The sequence below is a fragment of the Lagopus leucura genome, unplaced genomic scaffold, assembly GCF_019238085.1.
Source record: "Lagopus leucura isolate 7727_CA_CO unplaced genomic scaffold, USGS_WTPT01 Super-Scaffold_73, whole genome shotgun sequence".
In the NCBI taxonomy this organism is placed as follows: Eukaryota; Metazoa; Chordata; class Aves; order Galliformes; family Phasianidae; genus Lagopus; species Lagopus leucura.
The window spans coordinates 8,116,808-8,135,037 of NW_024962252.1; the positions used below are offsets into that span (position 1 = coordinate 8,116,808).

Consider the following 18,230-nt stretch of genomic DNA (forward strand, 5'->3'; position numbering starts at 1 on the left):
AATCCATCTTGTTAAAATAATATGGAAGGCAGAGAAAATTTATGCCTGTAAAAAAGTAAAGCAGTATCTGATAAAATGAAGTATTTCACAAAGGATAGGCCTAGGAAATTTACACACAAGAAGCTTCAAGGAAATAACCGAGGAGCTCAGGAGTTCTCTGAAACACAAATGTTGTTTTTTTAAATATCTTAAGAAATTCTGAAGATCAAAGGACACAGAAAATTAATATTAAAAAATGTAAACGGGAAGATGCAGGAACTCTACAATGATTAGCCTGGCATGGATTCTGAAGAAAATAGTACAATGACAATGGGAAAAATGGGAGCTAAAAATACCCTGTCAGTCAAATAACCTTCATAAGGTCATACAAGGAGAGAGCCAGCAGAAGCTTCAGCTCCAACAAGGAGATCTACAGGTGCTGGTTCTCTGAAAAGAGCATTCTCCTTGTTTATGGAAAGCTAGCTGATACAAGAGGAGCAAATAAATAAAAAGGCAGCAGAAATCCACTGGGGGACTCATGATAACACCTCAAACACAAAAACAGCTACTCCACTGGAAAAAAAAAAACCACACGCAAAACAAAGAAGCAAAACACAACTGTCTTTAATATAATGGACACACATAGATACAAAAGTACTGCTAAGAATTAAAAAAATAAAAGTAAATAAAATCATAAGAACAGCAAGACAATGCAATCTATGGACTGCTATAAAAGAAGAAAGCAAGACTCAAAGAGTTTCAGTGTAGAGAAGTTTGCCTGCCATTGCTTACAGCAAGCCTTTCACAATCAAAAGCAGACAGAAACATAATAATTGAAGCTAGAGAGGATGTGCGCGTGCAGGTGTGCAAGATATGCACTCCTCTAACTCAAAAAAAATAATCATAGAATCACAGAATAAAACTCTCTGCACCGAAGAAGCACATTCTGAGAAGAGCTGAAGAGTCTTCCACCACACTTGAGAATACACTCTGGCGCCTATTCCAACACCAGCACTCCTTACTTGAGGGAAAGGAAGACTCGGGATGAATGACACCTTTTCTTAGGGCACCAAATATATGCACCGCTTTTCAAGCTCTTCTTTTTCCTATCAAAGCCAACATCAGATCATAAATACGAATCCAAATTTTTATTAAGCCGAACACAATGGAGAACTGCCCAGAATTACTGACGCAGAACAAATCACAGCAACTCAGTATAGTACAGGAAGCAATGATGAAGAAATCAAGGATGAAAGCAGGTGAAGACAATTAAGAACAGAATTAAAACCAACCAGAAAATAAACTGATTTGAAGAGTCCTAGGCCACAAAGCATATCAACACTATTCTGTAAAGTGAAGTGTTCAGTGGCCCTCTGAACAGGACTGACCAACATTCACTGACCATCCATTCTCTCCTAGTCCTTCACCCCTTAGGAAAAAACCCTGTTCTTAACAGGTTCAGGAAGAAAAGAGCTATTTGAATGCCACAGGTGAGACTGAAGGAAGGGAACGGAACTTCACCAAGGTCACACATCTGGCTCCTCGCCATGCCTGGATACTCGTGCGTCTAAAATGAAGGCCATTCCAGGAGCTCTTCAGAACAACCGGACCTGAAAGCTATTTATGAGGCTACACCTATCCTGTTCCACACAGCACACACTACAAACTGACGTGTCTGTTATCTTCAATACTTTGGTAAATCAAGTTGCACAACAGTCATGGGAGTCATCTGCTTACCTATAGACATGTAAGTTTGTGTGCGTGTCAAAATAACCTGAGAATCAAACCAAAAATCATTCCCAGACACACAAAATAATAATAAAATATCAACCTGCAATCAGGCAGGAATGGAGGAAAAAAAAAAAAATTGGTGTGGTGCTTCACCAGAGGACAAATGCTATCAAAAAAAAAAAAAAAAAAAAAAAAGAAGCTGAAATCAAATTTGCCACAGAGCTTTATATGTACTACCACTGATACACAAGCTAGCTTTAAGTCCTACACTAGCAGGCTTTTAAAGGTAAATAACCTCTGCAATAAGGAAACAAAAATGATTTCCACCTAAAAGAGATGACTGCTCATCAAAGGTGCATTAACTACTGGCAAATGCCTTAAGTTTAAGAGGGATTAACTGTAGTTAACTGAATTGCAAATAGGAAGAAAAAACCTTGATCTCCTCTATAAAAAAAGTCATCAAGAAAGAAAAAAACCAAGTATTATGGAGACTGCTATTAGTCTGCTTTAGCAAAAAGCTTTTTCCCCCCCCACAGCAGAAGATGAACATTTCCTTTTCTTCTGCTGTCTTGGGAATTTAGAAATTCCGAATTAAGAACTCAGAAGCATCCTGCTACTGCTGCTGTTTGCCCCATGAATGTACTTTTAGATAAAACCCACTTCTCAAATGCTAACTTTTAACACGCATGATTTTAATAGAGGAAGGGGTAAGCACAGGATGTGCGATGAAATGAAGGCTTAAAAAGGAGAGCAATGGGAAAAATGAATACGTATGGAAAATAAATAACTCATTTCCCATTTTACACAAAGCTCTTGAATGAAGAACTTTTATCCTTCATAAAATACTTGTCACATAGTGCTTATCTCCTCTTCTAGCCTGACACATTTGTCTAAAGGTGTCCAAAAAAAAACCTTTGTGGATGGTTTTAAGCAAAGCTCACCCTGTGCAGAATGCAAAAATACAGAAAACACCCTTCTTATTAGCTGTTCCATTACTAAATCCTGCATAATTCAGTGCCACCTGCACTGAAGATGTGACAGAGAATACAAGGCATGCTACACCATGAAGATCACAGCACACTGGAGATCAGAAGGGATCCCTGGAGATCACTGAGCCCATCCCCTGCTCAAAGCAGGGCCAACTACAGCAGGTTGCTCAGGACCATGTCCACTCAGGCTTTGAGCATTTCCAGAGATGGAGGCTTCACAGTAATTCTGGGCAGCCTGTTCCAGTGTTCAGTCACCCTTGCAATATGTAAAAATAAATAAATAAATTAGAAAATCTTATGTTTAAATTAAAGCTCCTGTTTTTCCAAAATGTGCCCACTGAGTCTTGCCCACTGTTTCTGATGTTCAGTGAAAGGAGTCTGACTCCATCTGCGCTCCTTCCTATTGAGCACTTACTCATTTTACTGCAATGAAGTCCCTGCTCAGGGATAAAAAAAAGCTCAGCTCCCTCAGCCTCTCTTCCCATGACAGATACGACGTTCTTTCATCACCTCCAACTCCTAAATTGCAAGCAAGACAACAAAATGCCATCAGTGATACAGACTCACTCCCTGCGTTACACACAGCACTGACACTGACTGGCTGGAAATGCTAAGGCAAGCTATGTTCCATGCATTCAGTTCCACCAACTGAATAACAGTAAGAGTAAAAAATGTTGGACACACACACACACCTGTGTAGATAGAAAGTAGATGCAACTCACCTTGTAGTAACTATTGCATTTATTTTTTAAAGCTCTAATAACTTCAACCTTGCACAAATTCTGGAATCTTTATGCTGGATACCTGGAAAATTGTTACTGAAAATAGTTTTTTAAGCCACTGAGAGCACTTACACCTATGGTGACTCTTACTGAGTTACAATTCATCTATGTTTAACTGATAAGACGGTAGCTTACTATGATTTTGTATCTTAAGCAACCATGTAGCTACTACTTGATTAAAATTTGGGTTGCAGTCAGCCAGCACAGGAAACAATTAAATTTACTAACAAAATGGTTAAGGAAATAATTAAAAAAACCCAAACAACTACTGAATAACCTAGTGAAACAGCTGTTTTTGAAAATATTATCAGTTTGCATTCACCAGACTTGAAATGCAACAAATAATGACATGAAAAACAAGGCATGTAAGAGGGCGTGTAAGATGCTTTAATGACCATAATTTGATAAAAAGTTTTTTCCACAGAATCAGAGAATGGTTGGGTTGGAAGGGACCTCACAGCCCACCCACCCAACCCCTGCCATGGGCTGGCTGCCCCCCACCAGCTCAGGTTGCCCAGGGCCCACCCAACCTGCCTTTGAGTGCCTGCAGGGATTGGGCACCCACAACCCTTGGGCAGCTGTGCCAGAGCCTCACCGCGCTCTGAGTAGATTTACTTCCTCATAACATCTAACTTAAATCTCCCTTCTGCTAGTTTAAAGCCATTCCCTCTTGTCCTGTCACTATCAGAGAAGACATGGAGCATAACTGTCTACAGAATACCATATACAGAACACCAAGGAGAAAAAAACATAGGCTGTGCTTTGAGGATAGAGTATTGCACAATCTGACTTCCTGCTCCAGGACAACCACCTGGTCTCCTGAATATCTCAAAACTCAGATGTCAAAACTGGATACAGGTGGATAAACGATTGGCAATCTCTGTGTTGCAATGAGAAGTAAGATCGTTCTGAAACATAAGATCTAGGAAACACCTTGATGTTTTCTTCTGCAATTTTCAACCCAATCACGTAGTCAAAAACGTCTGGGATCCTCCCTAGGCAACTGTGATCTCCTTTCTGCAAACCAGACCTCATATTCTGAGGTGTGGTACAAGCTACAGCTCACGCAAAAACTTCAATAGGGATTTTTGTTTGTTTTTGATTTAGCTGGGGCCAAAACTCAAGTTCTGTGTAACCACGTTGAGAGGCACAAATCCAAAGGAAGGAGACAAAGGTTTTTTGGTAGTTTTACACAAATACCACATAGCCCTCAGACACGAAACCAAATCCTATTTCTGAACATTCCAACAGCAGTTCAGAATACTTTTTTCTCAACAAGTACTTACTGAATTTGTTTTAACTCAGGTAATCAGCCTAATTAGACTGGTTAACAATTAAAGCACGGAAGGTCTCTGAGTGAACTGTGTTCTGCACAGACTCCAATAATGTGAAACCTGAATTCTACAGTGTAAGAATAGATTTAATCAATTTATTAGTACATTAATCAAAAATTAAAATACCACAAGATAAATTAGCTGGTTGTTGTTTTTTTTTTTAATCTATTATTCAAAGAAAAAAAAAAATTACCTCCACACAAAAGATCCTAAGATCAAGGCCATATAACTTCATCTTCTCTGGAAAGTGCTGATAAGCATTGAAATATGGAATATGACCTTCAACAACAAACCTGCGTAAAAAAGCGAACACAAACAGCAGTTAGCACAACAAACGCATGTTTGTTCTACAATTAATCCATGTATCAATTTCTGGTTCAAAACAACATCTGTATTATACTGCCTAAGCAATACTATCTGAATTCCACACCCCTAAATGCTCCACAGGATGAACATCAGTTTCATCCTTTTAACGGGCCTTTAAATTCAAGCTCAGCTATGACTGACGAATGGTGATGTTACCACAGCATGCTTACAATCAGCAGGCTTGCATACAGTTTGTTCTGCACATTCTTCAGCTCCTGTGTTTTTGAAACTGCTTTCTTTCTTGTCTTTCTTTCAAAACGTTAATGCTATAAGTAAATTTTACAAAATGAAGATGAAACACCTTCTGTTGTGAGTGAGGCAACGGGGGGAAGGGGGAGAGTCAGAGAATTATGAGCACACACCCAAAACCACAACTCTGATAATTACATTCTGTAGTCTGATTAAGAAAAAAAAATAAAAAATAAAAAATAAAATAATTTCAGTGAGCAATTATTTTGCGTGCTAATAAAATCCAAAATCATTTATTTTGAATTTGCACCCAAACAATGCATTTTTCACTAAAAACTGACTTGTAGTTTACAATAGTATTCTGGATTTTTTTTTTCTTCCAGATCCTTATTGTGGGATTCAGCAACATCTACCGATAACAAGACACCAGCACCTCCAAACCCTAGGCTTATCCAATACTGATGCCTACAACAGGCAAAGCAAGCACTGAACAAGCCTGGATCTTCATGACAGAATGGGCACTGCTCTCGTTCCAGATTAAAGCCTACTAACAGCCTTCATAGGGCTCAGAACTGCCTTCCTGGATTACTTTTCTTCAGAATTTGAGTAATAATTTAGATTGGACTAAGTTAGCACTTCAAACAGATCAGAACGTTCTTTAAATGGTATCAGATCTGAAAACAATTTTCTCCCCTGTGCCAGCTGTGCCTTCTTTCTGCACAACATCCTTCTGATCTTGCTACACAGACTGGCAAGGTCTACAAACTCCTACAGTATTGGTAAAGCCAGGCTCTGCATCTGCTCCCAGCAGAGGACAGGACCTGCACGCCCTGATCACCGGAGAGGTCCCCTCCTAGCAGCTGACCAAGTTCCTCATAGCACACAGCCATCTGTCACTGCCACTCACATCGTGTCTGGAGAACAAAACAAGACCAAGGCAGAAGAATGCCTTCCCTGACAGAGCGCTCACTTCTCCCCTCACACACAGCAGGGCACAAACCCACCTCTTCTTTTCCACTACAGCACCTCCATCACCCCTAGCTGGGTATTACAGAGTACGTGTAGGAAAACTGATTAAAATTCTGTTTTAAGAGCCAGTTACTGCAACTGGCAATGTGTGCTGCCCCACATGCTTGCTGAGGTTACCAGCCAGACCCAGCACCCGCTGTGCGCTTGCCACCCTGCTGCCCAGCAGCACTGTGCAACCAAATTGCAATAAACTGAACAATTTCAGCCTGAGGAATGGTTCGACAAGATGGACTGAAACAACCAAAACCATAATTAGCTGTACTTCCCTCCTCCTGTTCTGGCTGTGTGCTCCTGGAGCTTACCATTCTCTTCTACAAATTTAACTCACAGAAGCAGCCAAAGCGTCCCTGTGACCCTACTATCAGAAGGAAAGAAGGGTTCATCTGCTGTCATCTAACAATCAGAGGCTAACAGGCTGCTCACAAGTGCCACAACTGGCTTAGCAGTGCCAGGAAGAGGGAAGCACACAAGCGGCTCAGCTGATTGCAAGTGCTGCCTGACTTCTGGTAAGGAGCACTCACAAAATTAGCTGCCAGATCTGAAAGATGGCTCCAAGAAACTGAGAGCAGCAACTCCTGAGCAAGCACAGCACCAGCTGGAGGACAAACAATCAAGGCACAGGGTGTGGTGTGGCCTCGATTGCAGCTAAACCACCCGTAACAGCTTGCTGCCTCCCAAATTGGAAATCCCACCCTCCCCGCTGCCCTCTGCATCACACTCCTGTCTCCTCCCTGCTGACAAAAGCACTTGTGTCTCTTCTACTGAGGATTAGACTGAAAACAGTCTTTTGTTTTCTAGGGTTTGACTTAAAACAGACAGATTTCCAGACTGCTGACATTACTGCCAGCACAATGTGGAAAGGGATCATGTTGAAGCAAATTACACGGCACTAAAACGCCCACTGAAACTTTCTTCTGCAAATTTAGTTTTCTGATCTGCTTTCAGCTAATGTATCAACAGCTAGGTGAATGCTAGTGCCCAGCACAAGAGAAAACAAGCAGTATCTATGCACAAAAGACAAACAACGCCTACAAAAGTGGTGGTTGTGTGTTTTTGGTTTTTTGCTCTTAAAAGTTCTCACTAACTTGGCTTTACCACGTCAAAGCATTGCAACTGCTGAAAAAACAATGATGACACCTATCCTAGCCTGAAATTACTGTCTCCGTGCAAAAAACATGCTCTTCTCTCAGGTGGAAAGCTGCTTCTATGTTTCAAAAATCCCTGAAACAGCATAAATACTCTGCTATGAATGCAACATGCCAATGATTCAGGATTTTAACACTTACTCTAAAAGCCTGGATTTGGAACGGAACTGAAAATAGTTTAACTGCCTGCTCTTCTTCCAGCCCTGTCATTTAACAGATGGGTGATCAAAACACTCACAGCACAAAGTTGTATCAGTGAAGTGCCTGAATGGCCCATACAGCACACAGCATATGTGCTTTTAATTACAGCAGCAGCATACATTAGTCAGGGCTAAGTGCAAAGAAAATCCTGCATACTACAAGGAAACGATGCATCTGTTAAAGCCACACAGCAATGCCACAAACTGATTACAAGTTCAGTCTTGCCGGAGTAGCCGGGTATAACCTCATTTGAGAAGCAGTAGTTGTCAGCCTCTCGAAGCCTAGCACCTCGATCTTCTTCTCCCTCCACAAAACCCCCATTTTATTAAATAGTTACAGAATGCACTGCATGTAGAGAGAGCGTTGTGAGATTACTCACAGTGGAAAAGGATTTACTATTACGCAGACTAGAGCAGAAGGTTGTTAAAATGTTATTTTTAAACCAAAAACGTCTCTTTCAGAGGAGGTAATTGTAGTGTTTTTCTGCTAAGTGTGTCAAGTAGCAAGGAGGAGTGTATTTTTGGTGTAGTAAATCCTTTAAAACTTGGCAGGTTGCCGCAGTGTGGTGCCTAAGGATGTGTCACAAGGGAGGAGCGGGAGTCAGCTGACTGCAGGCAGGGAGAAAACCAACTGAGGACAAAAAACAAGGCAGAACTTTGAAGCACAACTGTAATTCAGATGGTTTAAATAACACAATTTGCTTACAAAGATTTTAAAGGTAACGCTGAATATTTCATGTTTCCATCTCTGCTCTGTCGCTATTTTGATCTGTATCTCAACACATGCAAAAATGTTAACGTTGTCTGAATTTTGAGCTTAAATATTCAGCCGTCAGAAAACAAGAGTTTGATGATAGTTCACGCAGTTTAGAATTCTCTGCCCTTCTTCATCAAGCTTGTGAAAGGCAAAGAACTTAAGGGTAGGGAGGGAAACATGATAATGTAATTACAGTCTCCTACAACTATCGTAAAACTCTGCAATACAAACGGCATTCTTTTAAACATCACTTTTTGCATTTAATTCACTTCTTATGTTCAGTGCATTTAAAGTCACCGAATCATTCCGATCCCCCACTGGATTCATGGCCTTATACAGTGTCTATTAAACCCATACAATGCCCCTAATTAAGTGATACATTCTTTCAAATCATCTTAATTCAGTTTCCAGTTATCAGTTTCTGATTATGCTTTTCTCTGCTGTATTTGGTACCTGATTTTTATTTTTTTACAAAGACAAAGGATGCTCTCCAGGTTCTGAATTTTACTGGATCGTTTTTGCAGTCTCCAGATTCTGAAGACTCAAACACAACAATACACCATTAATACGGAATCAACACAGTCCATCTCACTACTGCATTCTATTCTGACCTAAACTGACTTTCATAGCTTTTTGTTTTTGCCTTCTTACTGAAAGTTGGTTTTTATTTCTGCTGTTTATTAACCTACTCAGTATTTACTTCTGTACTGCAGGATACTTACTCTGAATTCTGAATGCCATGGCATGTTGCTGAACATTTTAGAAGCATCTTTTACACAACAGCATATACAGTTATGCAAACATGCAACAGTTTGTGTGATTGTGATTGATGAAGGCAACAGCCATCCCCTGAACTTAAATCGAAGGATTAAACATTAGCTTAACCAGTTTAGTGTACTCAGTATTAATTGCTATAGTTAGTTCAAGACATACAAACCTCTCTTGCCACAAAAGTACTTTTCATCGCTCTCAGAAAGCTTGTACAAAGCTAGCAAGTGCAGGGGGTTTGGCATCCAGAGAGGCACATCAGGGACTGGGATAAACTCACCTTGCATTAAACCTTCAGCAGCAATACAAGTTACATCCATCACAAGTATTGCCTTGCCTTCTAGTTCACAGGTTATATACTTGGAAAAAAAAATTACAATTCAACAACTGAAGCCTATCTTATCAACTGAATCTTGAATCAGTTTTTCCTTATTCTGTCCAAGTGAAATTTGTTCTGCCCGCCTACAATTACCTGATCACTTTGGCAAGAAGAAAAAGACATTTTCCCCATATTTCTAGAAATGGACACTATTTCAACAACGGTTAAAAAAAATATCAGCATACGAAAGGTTTTACAGAGCAGCCCTACGCATTTCTGAATGTAAGCTGCTTTGGTCTGATTTAAAATATTTATTGCTAACAACAGAAAAAAGTTGACAGCTTAATCCCTTAAGAAAACAAGGAATATATTCCTACCCAAATCATAGGGGGGAGAAAAGAACTACATTGTCAGTGATAGCTTGACAATCCCCATATTTAGCATCAAACTATATCGTTACATTGTTTTATATCTACCGTATTAAAAGCTGTTTATTCTGAACTCTGATGATTACAGATACAAAGTTATAAAGACAAAGAAGAACTCACTATATCAATTTCTGAGCCCCACTCCATTACGTGAAGCTACTTAGTTACCTTCCAGATCTCTGTATACTGCTGGCATTGTTTGCATGATGACACTGACGCAAGTCCCAGGGAACATTTACTCATTTAGTTTTGGCTTGCTGACAACAGCAAAAATAGCAAAAATGCAACCATGCCTATTGCTCCAGTGAATCTAAAGAAATTTCAAAGGAGAAGGACTAAAAGCTTCTTTAGCTGCTAAACCTTCTGCCTTGCAGGTCTTTGAGTTTCAGTGTAAACAACGGAAGAGAATGTTCTCTTGAAGCAGCTGCACAAATTCTTGTGTCACAGCATAGTTATGGATATTAAACATAAGGTAACTCACTGAACAAATTAGTAACAAGGTAACAGTAAAGATCCCACTAAATATATATATATATTAGTTACAAAAGCAACAGCCATCTCAGCAGAGACCATTCATACCTTAAGAGCTCAGACAACGTCATTGGTTCTTTCAGCCAGAGTAATGCCATGTAACAAAACGAAAGGGTCATTGGCATTGACATCCTCAGTTTGTCCTTTCGGTTCTTCGTTACGTACAAGCTACCATCTACTGACCCAGAGCATACAGAGGTGCTTTCTTTGGTTTATGTTAAAAACAGAAGAGAAAAAAAGTAATTGATACAACATACACACAATCCATAGGGTACAGAAAACAAGACAAAGGAACATACAAGTACTCTTGTTCAGCAACTAATAACATTTCCAAATCATTACTCTGCAGTTGTCTGACAGTCAAGGTACTTCAGCTTCACTCTAGTTTATTCATTTGCCATTATGTAATAACCTGTCCCCTAAACAGCTATCTCAATTGAAACATTGAATCACATGAAAAGAGACCTCATTCAGGAACCCATAAAAACGGAACCCTTTGGTCTCTGGACCTTTTGGTGGGAGCAACACTTTCCAGCTTTTCAGAAGTCTGAGTTTAACCACAGTCGTGAGCTGGAAATACTATTTTCCATTTGACAGATAAGGAAGCAGTGGAGAAATGGGGAAAAATTCTGTGCTTAAAGCAACACCTTGGAGATGGGGATTAAAACACAGTTTTAAGCTTCTGCACTGTCAGAGCTTTAACAAGAACACAATCTACACTGCAGAGACTTTACTGAAGTTAAGGTGTGTATCCATCTGCATAAAGTAGGTTGTTGGATATTTTTCATTTAAATTCAATAAAAAAAAAAAAAAAAGAACTTGAGAACACAGAAGTATCAAATGGTAAAGAAGGTTAAAGAAAACCAAAACGAACCACAAAACAACCAAACCTTCCTATACTCTCACTGAGATGAATCACCAAACAGAGAGAAGCAGCAATGAGAAACTTAATTTATGGGATAGACTTTGAATTAAGAACCTTTTCAGCAGTGAAACCCTGGAGTTCAGGGAAGGAGGAACAAAAACTGAAAAGTTCTTCTTCCCTACATCATGAATACGCCAGGATAAATGAAAATGTTTTGTTTCTAAAGCACACCAACACAAAACATCAACTCTGACTCTGTAGTGCCTTCTCCACAGTTCCCCAGACTGGGCAGAAAGCGTGAAGACTGACACACAGCTCCCAACCTGGGAGCTGCAGGGTCACAGCGAGCAGCCTGAGCGGGGAGCTGGGCAGCGCCGTGGTTAAGGCGGTAGGTGAAACCCAGGTCTGTGAAGTGGCAGCAGGCAGAGGTCTGGCACCCACTGACACACTGGCAGGCAGAACTGCAAGCGTTGTGTTTCTGGGTCAGAATTAGTCTTTGATGCCACCTACTGGCTCCTCAAAAGAGGAGACGGCACGCAGGGGACACAGACTAGATGAGAGGATCCTGAGATGGCTGTTGCGTATAGGTGTGCTGGGGAATAAAGGCAGCAGCCTTCAGTTAATCCTTTTAGTCAACAGTTTCACCTTTTACATGGATACATGTGCTTAGGTAGCTTCACGACTGAAGCTTCATTATTAATTTCACATTCAACTCAATTTAGAATAATCCTCATTATATTTGTGGCTTTAATGATAGCACACAATTTCCTTTTATTTCTTGTAGCTTACGCAAGACATGACAACATACAATTACACACATCTAATAATTTAAGAGTTTAATAGGCTTCCCTAGCAATATCTCAGCACTACACTCAGTGGAATTTGCTATTATCCCTATACAAAAATAACCAAAAAATAATAAAACAAAAAAATCCCACAACAATTGCATGTTGGAGCAGCCTCTTAGGAGAGTGTTGAGGTTTCCAGTCTGTAGCAATAACAACTCAGTAGAAATGGCACTAGGAGGAAATGAATCAATCTTCACCACCATTTATGGTCTACTAGAACACATCTAGTATTATTTGTATCAAATTTCAATATAGTAAATAATCGCTGTGCTTCTTTGATTGCTCCAAAATATGCTTTTACTGTCACTGAGCTCTTCAAAGGCTTTTAGTGAAATAGGTATGACTACTTAGAGGTTAATCTGTTCTCCACAACAACAGACCAAGGAGAACACATTACATTACGGCCTGTCTTAATGCTGACTTTTAGATACATATAGGAGGCACAACTCCTAAAAAGAAAGGAGTTCCTTTAGACATCTAAAAGGGAAGAATTCAACTGAGTATTTGCACTAGAATTTTTTCACTGTGTTCTTTCCTACTTAAGAAAAGAATTTGTAAAACGCCCTGAATCTGCTGTGTATGAACACACAGAGACTTTTTACCTGCAAGTCTTCACATTTTAGTATATTAGAATGAAAAGTGCCTGCATTATGTTCTCAAAAGTTTGTGTCGCTATTTTTGCCCTATTTCCCCCTTTCTAATCCTGTTCAAGAGTTTCAGTTTCTTAATATTTCTAATTGCTGTAGCTCAAGTTTCTCATTCTGTTTTCATTTCTGGATTGTATGAAATAAAAATATAGAAGGACAAAATTATATTACTTGGATGGTAGATGGACAATATCGTAGAAAAATAGAAGCAGAACATAAAGAGGACCTTTTAACGTGGGAACAGTAAACACTGAAACAGACGAAGAAGGAAAAGACAAAGAATCAAGCTTAAAAGAACAATCAGAAACTCAAAGTGCAAGCAAAAACGTTCAAATATGCTTTGAGTTGTATTTCCATCATCAGACATCACAGCACTGCCTGAGATTATACTTGCCCACTAACACCAAAGACTCCAATTTTATGGAGTCTTTTCTTTTTTTAATTAAAATGTTTAGAATTCTGTCAATGTTTTCAAGCTCATTTGTGAACAGAAAGGAGAAGCTGAAGGAATGATACAAGATTTTGGATGAAAAAGGCTATAAGGATAGTAAACATAATGCAGGAGAAGGGATACAGAAGTACCAAAAACGCTGTTAAAAAAAAAAAAAGAAAAATACATATGGGACAGAGAAAAAAAAAAAACAACACATAACGTGAAGAACATAAAGGAAACAAGAGAATCAACTCTTTTTTAAACATAGAAGTCAGGACTTGTTAGGAACATGTAGCTTTGCAGACAAAATAGCTTTTTCTTTCTACATTCCAGACAGGATGCATGGGGCAACATGGCTAAAAAGTACAACTTCCCTCTGCATTTCTAGATCACATTCAACTTTAGAGGGAAAAAAAAAAAAAAGTCTTCTGCTACAGATAGAATATAAAATACCTCCGTGGCAAATAGGATTGAAAACTCTACACTTTCCAGCTACACATCAAAAAGTCCTTCCAATTAATTCTACACAAATACACCCAAGTCATTACAAGAATGGTTTCCAGATACTTCACTTCATTGCTCCTACCTGAGACCTTGCCAACTGATGAGGCATAGCTGCAATCTGTCTGTAGATCCCCGTCACTTTCAGAGACAGATAAAAAATGAAGCAGGCTAGGTTGCTCTGGTTCACTGTCCATATCTGTACTGCTATCACATACCTGTTTTTTGTAAATATGACATAGTATTATCTACTGTTAGTAACTGTTTAATCTGAATAAACCAAATAAAGCATAACAGATAGAAGATCTAGTACATGAAGTTGAAACCCAAGCTGTTCACATATTTACCTGCTCTATGAATCACCAGTATGTAAAGAAACCTTGAAAAAAAAATTTTCTTTGTGATTCTGTTACATCCCAATTGCCTACAACAACCAGAGAGGAGGTAATTTATAGAAGCAAAGCTTAATGAAATAAGTAACTTCAGGAGACTGGGCACGTGGTATTCCATTTAGAAGACATTCTCACTGAGGTGAGATTAATGTGAGTTAGGTATGCAGCTTAAAGAAAGTTTTTTGTTGTTACTCTTTAAGAAAGATAACCAACATCTCATAGGATCTGAGCTTTTCACTTACTGATAATGCCTTGATAGTTTCACCAGCTGGTCTGTTGCAATATGCCTGTTGGCTCTTCTGAAGGTAACGCCTCCAAAAATTGCACAGAATTTCATCCTGGTAAATACAAATGGACAGCGATTCGTACAAGGTTTAGAGAGACAACGTTACGTTCTGAGAAAACAGAACCTAACACAATTGCTAACTCAGGAACCTAAACAATATTCCTGCTCTGATTTCATTACCTCCAGTTTTTAATTCACGTTTTATAACTATGAGGAAAATTAAGTTTGTTTTAATGCACTCAGTATATATATATATTTTTTTAAGAGAGAGACTTGATTTACCCAAAAAATTACAGTATCCTTAAATAACACCCCTGCTGCACACTCACAGTGTGCACAACTCACAGTTTGTAGGATTCAAACCGATCTCTACATACCTTCATTTGTGGGCACACTCCTAATGCTTCCAAAGCTTCAGCTTGTTGCTTTAGTACCAGCTGAAAGCCTTCACAAACATACCACTCCCAGCCTTCATCTATTAAAAAGAAAGTGTTTTTTAAACCTTAAGCAAGGTATTTTCACTTAATATTCTGTTATCTTGTACCAGGACAGAGACATATCTCTATGAAATAAGTTCAGATACGAGAGCAAAGACCATTACACTGAATATTCCATTAATTTCCACTTACTCACAGGCTTCAGAAAGAAGAAACATTACTGAACAAGTGATGTTCTAACCACATTTCCAAATACTAATATATTTCACCATCATTTCTAACACAGCATTTGTAAATGAGGAGAGAGTTGCCTAGTGACCAATTTTAAAGTAGGACCTGCTGTTGAAAAAATGAGATGTCTTTTCTTCCCTATCTTGAGCATGAAAAGCTGGAACACACTGCGTTGCAGTATTTCATCAGGCAGATATTAATATATATATATAAAAATTACTGTGCTCTTCACCAGTGTCTCTCATGGAATCATACAGGTTTAACTAAAAGTTTCTCAGACATTCAGAGCTTTTATTATACCTCAGCATATGATGAATTTCCTAAGGCCTGCTCTAATCTATTCACTATTTCCTCAGACAGCATTACATTTACTTTCCGCCATACCTCTCCATATTTACAAATCCTTTCCACATGCTCTTGGTCTTAAACAAAATGTCTCTGTAGCTCCCAACTCTGTTTTCACTCCATCGCTGTTATTCATTATTTTTCCTTCCAATCACACCTTGCATCTCATCATCTTAAAAGTTATCTGCCCCAAGTTAATCCCCAGCATTAAGGATGCTGGCTTTACCTGTTAACCACAGATACAGCTTAACCCTACACACATATGAAAATAAACTGTCATAGCCTCGTGCAACTGCACTTGCAGAAGGGACTGTATGAAGCTAAGAAGCATGGGGGATTGCTGATGACAAGCCCAACATGAAAAGTAAAAGGCACGAAGTCTCAGCACTGACTTTTGGAGCAATGCAGGAGAAAGGCAGGTGGAGGTGTTAAGGCCCTTCTTCACTCCTCCCTTCAACTTCCCACAATTGCTCTTTTCAAAGGAATGCAGTCATCTCCTGCCACTGCAGTACAGTGAAGATAGGTCAGCCTATCAGAGACAAAGATAGCTCCGTGCTTCACGTAGCACTGTAATGCATTTTTGCTTTTTGAAAGTGGCCACAACAGCAAAACAACTCTCCAGCCATGAGAGTACACACACACAGCTCCAGCAGCAACTGTACTATAACACGCATAGCATATCACCATATATAACAGCTACTGCTCTTTCAAATCATGAAATTAATGCAGAGTGACTTGGGATAAAATATGTATTACCAAGCTACTTCAGACTAGCTATTCTAACTGCACAAAATCCCATCCACTTAAATCTCTGTGTAGGTTGCAGGGTCAAGTGCGCACAGGGCAAGCTGGGCACACATTTTGAGAGTGAGACCATTGCCACATTTCATTTAGACACACACACTGCTCTTTTGTGACAGTCACCACAAAGAAGGAACAGAGGGATCACCACATCTGGATGAACACTATGCACCATCTTCAGTGAGCAGCAGCCTGCACAAATCCAAGTGGCAGAAACACCAAGCCTAATGCACAATATCCACAAACTTCATGGAGGCCACCTGTGTCTCTGGAACTCACTGAGGCTGGGGCTGCTTAAGGCTCTGTCAGTGTCTGGGGATGCATTACATTCCTGTTCTTGGTCCTTTTTAGATATCTGCTTTCATCCACAGTTGAAGACAATGTGCTCAGTGAATCAGTGCATCCACTCATGCAGAACACAGAGTTTTCTGTACGTACCAGTTTTTTTCTGACTTCTAGAGCCTTTGGAGATTGTCTGGATTCTTGCATTAGGGATAACATCGGTGCTTACAACTTCTCGAGTTCTCTGCAGAACAGTAACATCTTAGCAAGAAAAATGCCAGACCTAATTTGCATCAATCGCCCCATAATAAAACACAATGGAATTACTTGTTCTGTTTTCTTAAAACAGACAAATATTTCATTCAGAATTAGCAAAAATTGGTTATTACAGTCCTGGACATACAGCTGTCACTTGTCAGTGTGTCACAGCGGTGCCGTGCTGCAGCACAGCAATGTCCAGGCAGTAGTGTTAGGACACCCAGGTCACGCCATATAGCATTTTTATAACCTAAAAACCAGGCATAATCAAAGTAAAGCAATCTGAAGGCCAATAACTCTGCTTTTTACCTCAATAACATTGTGGCAAGTTCTGCAGTAAAATCTGCCTCCATCAGTGAGACCCCAGTTTACTTCTGAACACTGTGCGCAGCGCTCATCAAAACCTCCCTGAAAGGAGAAAACAAGCAGTTTCACAGGCTCAAGTACAGCAGATAACCCCCAGGCAGGCTACTGCACAGCTTTCAGGATTAGCTACAGCAAATGCAAGTCCCTGAGGTGAGTTGATGCAGACAACGGGTAGTGGCAGTGTTTGCTGTTAGCTCGTCCCAGACAACAACGTGCAAGCTGGCAAGCGCCAGCACGCGAACTTCAGTATAACGGGAAGCTGGTAACTAAGTCAGTGCCCCAGTAATCCACCCATCAGAAACAGGAAGGGGAATAGAGGCCTGGAGGTGAAGAAACGCATCTCCAGAACGGCGCAAAACACGTGGAAGAAGCCTGCACAACGCACGGAGAGCCGTGCCCGGGGAAATCCGAGGGGGGAGGAGAGAAGAGGGAAACCCACAGAAGCAGCAGGAAGGGGAGCGCTTCTACAGCCCCACGGGCCTGCCGGGCAGCTCCGCGCTCAGGCCGGGCCCCAACCCCGACACCGAGCCGGGAACGCCGCCGGGGCCTCTCCCGCCCCAGCGCCGGAGCCCGCAGCCCGCCCCCCGCCCGCGGCCACCGAACGCCCCGCGGGGCAGCGCCGCCCACGCGGCCGTGTTTCAGCTCGGCGAAACCGGCCGCTCCCGGAGCCGCCCGCTCCGCACCGCGTCCTCCTCGTCCATGCTGCTGAGCGCCGGGCGGCCGCTCCGGGGATCCCACCGCCGCAGCCGTGCCGAGCGCCCGCGCCGTCGGTCGGCCCGGAAACGGCAGCCCCGGCGCTTGCGTTCCGGCCCTGCCCGGCGGCCTCGGGCGGCCTCTCGGGGCACGGGGCCTCCCCGGCCCGTCAGCGCTGGGCCGGGACGGAGACGGGAGGGGGGCACGTGGGGCTTCTTCACTGAGTGGACGTGCGGGCTTCATAGAGTCACAGAATCGCTCACGTTGGTAGAGACCACTGAGATGGTCTCGTGCAACC

The 18,230-nt window shown here is 40.9% G+C and overlaps 1 protein-coding gene across 2 annotated transcripts in view; it reads right to left on the reverse strand.

Moving 5' to 3' along the window:
• TAF1B (TATA-box binding protein associated factor, RNA polymerase I subunit B) overlaps positions 1-17,994 on the reverse strand; it is a 44,327-nt gene extending 26,333 nt beyond the window's left edge. For both annotated transcript variants that reach the window (XM_042887792.1, XM_042887784.1), the window contains exons 1-8: positions 17,923-17,994; positions 17,183-17,281; positions 16,772-16,859; positions 14,897-14,994; positions 14,476-14,571; positions 13,927-14,059; positions 10,596-10,752; positions 5,009-5,108 (exon numbers count right to left, since the gene is read on the reverse strand). In XM_042887792.1, the coding sequence (XP_042743726.1) occupies positions 5,009-5,108; positions 10,596-10,752; positions 13,927-14,059; positions 14,476-14,571; positions 14,897-14,994; positions 16,772-16,859; positions 17,183-17,281; positions 17,923-17,940 (789 nt within the window). In that variant the 5' untranslated portion in view covers positions 17,941-17,994. The remainder of the gene's footprint in view (positions 1-5,008; positions 5,109-10,595; positions 10,753-13,926; positions 14,060-14,475; positions 14,572-14,896; positions 14,995-16,771; positions 16,860-17,182; positions 17,282-17,922) is intronic.
• Between the last annotated feature and the right edge of the window lie 236 nt (positions 17,995-18,230).